At 32.1% G+C, this 10,064-nt stretch overlaps 1 protein-coding gene across 1 annotated transcript; it reads right to left on the bottom strand.

Moving 5' to 3' along the window:
* Positions 1-7,989: 7,989 nt before the first annotated feature.
* LOC145934169 (uncharacterized) lies at positions 7,990-9,650 on the bottom strand. The gene is made up of 2 exons (XM_083034534.1): positions 9,323-9,650; positions 7,990-8,066 (listed from the first exon to the last, which is right to left on the bottom strand). The coding sequence occupies exons 1-2, from the start codon at positions 9,648-9,650 to the stop codon at positions 7,990-7,992; spliced, it is 405 nt and encodes a 134-aa protein (XP_082890660.1).
* Positions 9,651-10,064: the final 414 nt, after the last annotated feature.

Here is a 10,064-nt window from a genome sequence, read left to right as displayed (position 1 = left end):
AAATAATACGTCAATAGAGTCGCCGTCAAAGTACACTGTGAATATATACTATAAAATATTATAAATATATATATATATATATATATATATATATATATACTCTACTGAGACGCATACACACACCAGAGATTGGCGGATTGCTTTCATACCAATTTTCAAACATTTCCTTTTCTAAAAAAGGTATGTAAAGTCGATACTCGCATATATCGAAGTTTATTGTTGTCGTTTTTCCGCGATGCTCATTGGCTATCTCGATTCGCATTGTGCGTTATATTCGTATAGCATTGAGCTGTCATCGCGAGGGTTAACAGTTTGACAGTTGTACAAAATAAAATTATATAAAATTATTACATAAAATCGGACAATGGCGCGCGCTTGTGTTGTCTAGTGCAGTGCTGTCATTTAGTTGTACATTTCGAGCTGATTTCGTTGTCGATTCGCATTGTGCGTTATATTCGTATAGCATTGAGCTGTCATCGTGAAGGTTAACAGTTTGACAGTTGTACAAAATAAAATTATATAAAATTATTACATAAAATCGGACAATGGCGCGCGCTTGTGTTGTCTAGTGCAGTGCTGTCATTTAGTTGCACATTTCGAGCTGATTTCGTTGTCGACACCTACTGTTTCCCTCTTGCCGCGCGTGTCTTAGCAACGAGTTTTGGACTCTTCCCAGTGAGCAATATGTTATCAAAAGAAATTCATAAAGTACTCAAGTTTAAGAGTCGGACTTCCGATAACTTCATTAAAATGATAATATTATGATATCAATAAGTCCTCCAATGCGTCGATTTTAGAGGAAAGAAAGACATCACATAAACGACATCTAAAAGAATTCCACAATCTGACTTCTTTTAAATATCAAAAAAAGGTTACCGTTAAGAATTGCTATTTGTAGTATTATTTTTTACATATTTTTATATTTAAAAAAAATATAAATCTTAGTATACATTTCTTTTATAACATTTTATTAAAATTAAAACAGGTTTCAAAATGCCCATAGACTTTGAATTAAAAAAACTTTATGATTGCAACGTGCTTTTTGCAGACATAACCCAACTTCTTTGGTTGGATATAGAGGCAACATAGAACAAATAACAAAAATATATATGAAAATATATAATCTCTATTTTATGCTCAAATACATATTTAATAATATTTATAATTTAAGAAAGAAAGATTAAACGTTAATATCGAAGAACGTAAATGCTATCTCTTTGAAATTCAACTCAGAGCACGCAGTTCACACACGTATATATGTGGCTTGCCCATGTGCGGCGTTCGTAAAATAGCACGCTTGCTAGAGACTCTACAGACATCTATGAATAGACAACATAAAGAGCTCTTCTGAAAGATATCTTACAAAAAGATAACTTACTAATATCATTTTTGAGAAAAATTAATGAAGTTTTCAAAAAGTTCTCTTAAAGAGCTCTTCCTCTCAATAATGCTCACTGGGTTATAAACAAAATATATAACGCTTCACATCTCAGGAACGTCACACGTTTATGATGGAATTGTAATTCATAATTAATAATATAATAATTAATAACTAAAATGTTTCTAATTTTTCGGCACGGTATCTCGAATTGAGATTACAACGTTCCATCAAATTAATAATCCTGGACTTATTACAACGGGAACATAGGCGAGAAAAATATTGGTCCGAAAAGTCGCTGATTCAATTCCCGCTTCAGCGACTTTTCGGACCAATATTTTTCTCGCCTATGTTCCCGTTGTAATAAGTCGAGGATTATTAACCATGCCGAAAAATTAGAATTAATTTTCGGGCTTGGCTCTGTGGCCGATTTTAAGAATCACATTTTAGTTATTAAATACTGAGAGCCGATAAAAAGATTTTTCTTAATAATAATTAATAATATGAGAATTATATATACATATATATATTTACAATTAAAAGGATTCTAAATTATTAATCTAAAATTATTCAAAAGATGAATGCTCTAATTAACTATTTGGTATTACTTAACGCTTAGCCCCCATGGAAAAATATATATGTAAAAATATATGTAGAAATATATGTAATATATTATATATATTTTGAAATATATGTATAATATAAATACATATTTGCATAATATAATTTATATATATATTTAAAAAATATATGTAAGTAAAAATATAGTTTTATTATATTGAATTTGAATATAATCTATAACAAATAAATATTATATGCATATATATATATATGTATATATATGCTATATATTTTGAATAATAATTTGTGTATATTATTATAATTGGATTTTTCCATATATGTGTGATATCACTTAAACTGTATAAAGAAATATATATATATATATATATATGTGTGTGTGTAATATATGTGTATATATTTCTATCATATATATATATCACATATAATCTTTATATAGTTATACATATATTAATATAGGATTCTTGCATATATGTATGGTATATATTAACTTTATAAATAGAATTATATTTACATTATATATATATATATATATTATATATATATATATAATATATATACAAATATATATATATATTATATTTATATTATGCATATATTTTTGCATATATTACAAATATATATATTCTTTACTTATATTTGTTATAACCCTAAACGGCAAAAAATGATTAAATTTTGTATATGCAAACTTATATTTCATATATATTATAAATATATTTTTACATATATATATAAATATATTTTTGCATATGTATAAATATCTTTTTGCATATATACATAAATATATACTATTTATATTTTTTAATAACAAAAAATTATATAATTTTGTATATGCAGACTTATATTTCATATATACTTTTGCATATATTATAAATATATTATAAGCGGCAAAAAATGATTTAATTTCTTATATGCACTTATATATTTTATATATGTATTAATATATATTTATATATGTATAAAATATATTTTAGAATATATTTTTGAATATATATTTTTCCATGGGGGAGGGGGATTACAATTCCATCATAGACGTTCCTGGGATATGAAAAATCCAGTTGGTCGTGCTAAGACACGCGCGGCAAGAGGGAAACAGTGGGCGTCGACAACGAAATCAGCCCGAAATGTGCAACTAAATGACAGCACTGGTCTAGTATAACTAAAAATCGAAGCCTTCACTGCAATTATTCTTGATTTTTGTCTTATTCTATTATGTAAAATCATCTCCTAAAGGATGATTCTCTACTTATTCCCTTATTAAATTTAATATTATTCCACCTGTTGCTGAATGTCAGTATATATGTGTACATGCGCTCACGCACACATACATCCGCGTGCATTTAGTAAGCGAATATCTGCATTCAACGCACACGCACGCACGGACGCGCACGCAAGCACACACAATCTGTTGTCTCGCCTTTTTCACAAGCCTTGATCCCGACCAAGTTATATCTTGCGCTTGCGAAAGTGGAATTAGTTTTGTTACAAAACTAACATTAAAAGGCGACATAGTCGTGATAAAAATCAATTGTAAAAAAAAAGAAAGTTATGTATAATTAATTATAATATATACAATAATTGTAAAACTCCGAAAAAATAATGTACAATAAAGTTATAAGTACGATCATATTTATATTTTTTGTGCATCAAAGAAATTATCGAACTGTTTTTTATATAAGATACTGATTTATTAATAAATAACATTTGTAAGTTATTTGAAACTTTTTGAATTAATTAAAAATGTACTGTTATTGTGTTTATTTCCAATTTTGTAAAGCTTTGAAGGAATTGATTCTCCGCTTAAAAAGCTGGAATGCATGTATCAAATATAAGAAACATTTTTTTTTCACAAAATATATCAATATAAATATACATACGTATAATTTTCAGATGTGCGCTACAGATTTTCTCGAAAGCGACTGACTAATAACTACGAATAACTATCGCTTTATATATTCGCCAATTTAAGAAATAATTTTACTACAATTAGAAGAATTATCTGATTAATGTCACATAATATACTCTATTTTTTGTTTTATATTACAATATTACATTTACTCGGTATTTTCTTAATAACTATTTTCCAAAATCATTTTTTATCAGGTTTCTAAAAACTTAATCATGAATTGTTTTCTGATTTATTACAACATATTTTGATCATTTTTAATAATAATTTATAATATTTAATATTTTGTCAGGATATTATATAAAATGGGCAGTAGTGTTATAGGATCGATTCCCCAAATCCTCCGCAAGGGGCGCGAGAGCGAGGAAGTCGGCACAGAAGAATGACGTACGCAAGGCAATCCGCGCGTGTTCTCATGGAGAAAATCGTGGAGGAGGAAAGATCATGTTCGCTGGTGAGAATTCTACAGGGATGGAGCAGAGATAAGACGTTCGTGTTGAATCGTTGATCTAAGGTATTCACAGACAGAAATAAAGAGGATTCTCTCGTAAGAAAGCATACGTTTGAGCGAGCACGAAAAGCGCAAGCGATAGGATTCGATCGTTCGAGGTATGAGAATCAAGAATACAACATTAAATTTCAAGAAAAGAAACAACATTATATTTAGTCCAAAAATTACAATAAAAATTATTTATAGAAGCTGAATTACAAAAAAAGGAAAGAGAGCTTGTCTCGTTACGATCGCGCGCGAATTTTACAATGAGCGAGTGACTCTGTTCTCAACGCGAGTAGGTATAAACGAACTCCGTTATCTTACTTAAAGCGGAGTGATCAGGCGAGAATTAGAGAGCTTCGAAAAAATCAATGCAAAGAGAGAGCGATTTCGATTCGACTCGCCCTTTTCTAAATTTGCGTTGGAGTAACGCTTCCTCGTAAAACAAGCCTGTGCTTCAATATTGCTCTTTCACGAAATTCGATCATTTCTCCGTGAAAATGTGGCCGAGAGAGATAATGCGAGATTAAACGGTTGAGGTGTATATTTTGGACTTAATTCCCGTTTGACTTTATTTGCGAGAGATATTTATCGCTCCGATATTCTCAAGGTTGAGAAAGTTAATTATTTTTTAAAACTAAGTTAAGTTAAAGTTAATGGCTTATAAAATTATTTTAGTTATGTTAAAGTTGCATGTATGAACAAAAAACTAACTCATTGTCAGTTAAAAGTTAAGTTAGATTATGTTAACTTAAGTTAAATCAAAAGTTAAATTTATATTTATATTAAAATATTTATATTTATATATATTTTTTAAAAATATTTATACACTGAAAAAAATATTTTTATTCGTAAGCAGGGAATTTCTTTTATACGTTTCCTCTAAACAGAAAATCTTACAGGAAGCATATTCCTCTTTGACACATAGATATTCATATAAATAAAAAAAATGGATGTGTAAGCTATGATCAAAAATAAATTCTTCTATAGGAAATTCCACTATTGTAACATGAATAGCCTTTTGAAATAGAAGAATATGCAAGATACTCGCGGCATGTACATATATATTTGTTAGAAAAAGATTGTTATTTGTTTGCGCTATATTAGATTAACAAAAAGAGGAAATGCTCTGGCATTAAAAGAATTGTAATTTTAAGTTCAGTATCTCTTGGTTATAGGATATTTCTCAAGATTGTAGAATATCTTCTTATATCAGAGGAAAATCCTTTAGAATCGAGAAGAAATCGCTAAAGGACAGAATATTGTTTGTGGGATGTATTAAATTAAAATGTCGTAATTTTAAAATTTTTTAATTTAATATTTTATTTGTTAATTTTTTAAAATTTATTTAAAATAACAAATAAGGAAATAACAAAAATTTTGTTTTTTGATGTAGGAATGTATTTTTTTGTAATTAGAATTATGAAAAAAAAATAAAAACTAATAGTACCTTTATTTATATCAATTTTAATTCAAATTTAGTTCTAGTAAGAATGACATACATCATAGAATGATTATCTCTTATTAAAATTTAATCGTTATTAAAAATTTAATTGTCCAATGTTTAAGATTTTATAGAAAAAAATAATGGTATTCAGAGATGAAAAAAATTTGTAACTTAGGAAAAAAGTTAGTAAGTTTAAGTTTAAAAATAATTAGTTTAAGTTAAAAATTGACTCATTTTAAATTAACTAAGCTGAGTTAAAAATTATTAACATTTTATTTAATTTTTAACTAATTAACTAGTTACTACTCAACCTTGGATATTATTGTCTCAGATCTCGTATTTCGCCCGGACTAACAACCTTGCTTATAATGATCAATTGTTTGGTTTCATCGACAATCACAGATAATCATGAATATAATTTCGCACGTTTGAGCTGTAGAATATTTCGTATTTATCAAAACTCGAACATTCCGCCCGTCTCGTTCGGGTCGAAGCGCCGGACCGTCGACCTATAGTATGGACTGTGCAAGTCGAAATTAAATCTCAATGTGGAAAAAGGACAGCAACAACTCGCGGCTAATATCTGTCCTTTTCTAGTCAGAACCGTAACATCTGTTATACATGTAGACAGAGATCGCGGTCACTTCTTTTCTCACTCTTTTTTGGACCCTGTTTCATATAATACAATGACATATATATATATATATATAGACGAAGCATTCCTATACTTTTACTGTAGCAGCGAGTAAAGCCGGAAATTGGCAGAATACGACAGATTGAGATAGTTGTTTCGACACTCTTCTTTCTCACTCTATTTTCTTTCTCTTTCTCACTCTATCTTTTGGCTGTCATGACAGTATACTTGACAGCTTTGACAGCTTTGACAGCTAGAGGGTGGCCATATTCTCTTCTGTACGATAGAGTGAGAAAGAAGAGTGTCAAAACAACTATCTCACTCTGTCGTATTCTGCCAATTTCTGGCTTCACTCCACAGATGGAATGCTTCGTCTATATATATATGTCATTGATATAATATACGAAAGGTTGATTTACAAAATACGACACGGACCACGGACCGTCTTATTTTGGCAACAGCACGTATAGGCACCGGCGCGACAAATTTTACATATGTTCTGACTGCTTCGGCAATCCTAGCATCCGTCAGTTTTATAACAGTTACAATGAATGAATTATTCAGCGACGATGAATTGGCTCTTACAGCGTTACTTTTAGATGAAGAGGAATCCGAAATAAAAAAATAAAGAAAAAAAAATCGAAAATGTTTGCACATCCTATATTAAAAAGATTAAAAGAATTTTTTTATATTAAAAAGATTTTTTATTGAATTTACATTTTCATATTCTTTATATATTTTGTGATGCTATAAAATAAAAAAAGTGGAGATGGCAGTAAGAAAAATTGGCCGAAATGCAACCGCAGGCCTGATCTAATTCATATTGGTAGACCCAGCACCGACACATATCGATACGGACCGACACGAATCGTCAAAATATTCTTTACGATAATGTCGGTCAATGCCAGTACATTCCGTTGACGGAACGTGCAAGTCGGTGTTGATTAGTGTAGACAGTCTCATTAAAACACATGTTTTAAAGTTTTGTCGCGCTGGTGTCGATACATGTCGTTGCCGGAACGTGACGGTCCGTGCCATATAGAGTGAATCAACCTTAAAGTGAGATAGCGCAGCCTATACTATAGGTTATAGGTCGATAGTTGCTGTAGTATAATATCGCGCGGAGCTTTAACTCGTGACGCGGAATATAAACGTAAGAATTTAAAGCCGCACGGCTCTTTCAATTTTTCAATCTTTAATTCTGTATCCTCCGCATGTATTTACATATATGGAAATTACCTCAATACTATTTTCATGTAGAACAAGAACAAGAAAAAGAAAAAGAAGATAAAAGAAAGAATTACTTAAACTTTTAACAGTGGTTTTTAACAAAATTGTAGAACACAGATTAACGCTTTCTTTTCAATTTTAACAAAATAAGAAAAAGGCGATTAAAAAAAAAGTTTTTGTGCTTGGTCGCTCAACTCGACTCCCTGACTTTGATAGCTCTCTCGTGCTTATTCGAGACAGAGAGGAAAATGAGCAGATTTACGGGTCTCACGAGCTTGGACACCGCTGTTCGGATGAAGCTTAAAATGTTTAATATTGCTATCTAGGCTCTCTTGTTGCAGAAGACAGAGGCGGCCGACAGAGATCGTCGAGTTGCTCTTCCATCACTTGGGTCGCTGACTGATTGTGAGAATATGGAGATACACAGATAAAAAGAATATGTGTCAAATCAATACTTTTATATACTCGTATATACGCAACAAAAAAAGTATTAAATCAAAACTTATATATTTGTATATACACAAAAATTTGCTTGAATGAAAACATTTTATATTGTTAAACCGAGAAAAATATTAATCTTATTATTTAAGAATAATTTTTCTTGAATGAAAAATGAAAAAAAAAAATGTTGAGTAGAAAATAATTTATCTTCATATAAAAATAACATATTTTATTATATTCTTCAGATGACAATATATAATATTAAAATAAGATTATAAAATTGTTGAAATTTAAGATTTAGCAAATTCTTATAAGAAGATTTTATATATTGTTACGTCCACAAAACGACTTCGAAGTCGCGTCACTCACACACGCACTCGCGCCGCGAAATAACAACAAAATATTTAATAAATAAACTTTAATAACTTAAATAATATCAGGATTAAAGAACACGTTAATAAATATAGTATATCGTGAGACCGCACGACCGTTCAATCCGACAGCTGTCAATCAACTCTGTCAAATGACGCTGTTAAACAACGCGCCGGTTATTAATAAACAACCCTCCTGACGATGATCTCCCGGAAACGCTAGGGGATGCAATTCAAGGACGCAACACTATAGTCGGACTAAAATTTTCGCGATATTTATACCCGATTTTAATAACCGATATTTATTATTAAAAAGACAGCTGTGAACGTTTCTTGCAAAAGCTCCTTAATCTCACGTTCTGCCGCCCGCAGCATCATCGCTTCCAGCGTCGTTCTCGTAGACGATCTTCGATGACTCGTTGTATATCCAGATCAAATCCAAGGAATGTCTCGTCGTCTAGCTTCAATCCCGGACGAGCCCCCAAAATGTTGCGTCCGCGGGTCGACTTTGCTAAATATACATATGTATAGGAAACACGCAACGCAACGTCTCACAATCACACTTACGCCGGGAAATAATTAGGTGTATTTAAAAAATGAACTTGATAACTTTAATAATATTAGAATACACAAGAAGACCGCGCGACCGTTCAATTCGACAGTTGTCAATCAACTCCGTCAATATGGCGCTGTTAAACAACGACGCGGCAGTTGTTAATAAACAACCCCCTGGATGATGATCTCTTGGAAACGCTCAGCGGATAAAATACAGGAACGCAACAATATTGTTGTATATACGAGTATATAAATGTTGATTTGAAACTTCTTTTTTTTTCTGTGTACTCTTAGACGGTCCCAAAAATGGTCCCAAACCGTTGAGTGCGGTTTCAACTAAAAAATGACCTGGCATTCTCAGAGCATCCTCGGACAAGATCTGAAGCGGTCTCGAATTGAGACAGACGTCGATTTGAGCGAGGAGCGTGGGCATCTTCTCAAAGGTTAAAGTGACATCCTGCAATACTCGGCGGAAGTGTCCTTTGGTCGTCTTGATGGCTGCCTCCCACAATCCGTCGAAGTGCGGGACAGCCTGAGAGTTGAAGCGCCAGCGGATGTGCACGCGGGTAAGGTCACCGATTTGTCGTACTTCTTGGTTAGCGGCGGCGAATAGCATCCTGCTTGTCGATATCTATGTATCGCAGTCGCTATAGATTGTATCACATACTTCTCCGAAAGATGAAGTGTCTTAACGCGCCGAAGAAAGCGTCGGTCGTGTAATCAGACATGGCCTTCAGATGCACGGCTTTGATGCACATGCACACGAAAACGGCTATGAAACTCTTGTAACTTTTATGGCTCCGTACCTTCGTGGTTCTTAGCATGATCGGTCTCGCGTAGCCCAGACCAGTGTGCAGAAATCTGGACAGTGTTACGCGGGGTCGCTCATTAATTGCTGCGTCGAGGCCTGCATCGCAGGCAGTGCAAACAGCGATGGATAATCTTCTGTGACTGTTGATCGTCCTTGTAGTATCCAGAATCGTTGTCGCAGTAGGTGAGGATGAGCTGAACGCCTTCATGCAGCATGCGT

The sequence above is a fragment of the Prenolepis imparis genome, unplaced genomic scaffold, assembly GCF_030444845.1.
Source record: "Prenolepis imparis isolate NDT839.2.m4 unplaced genomic scaffold, iyPreImpa1.0 SCAF_1, whole genome shotgun sequence".
Classification (NCBI taxonomy): domain Eukaryota; kingdom Metazoa; phylum Arthropoda; class Insecta; order Hymenoptera; family Formicidae; genus Prenolepis; species Prenolepis imparis.
The sequence above is the reverse complement of the archived record's forward strand: the minus strand, read 5'-3'. Positions and strand labels throughout refer to the sequence as shown.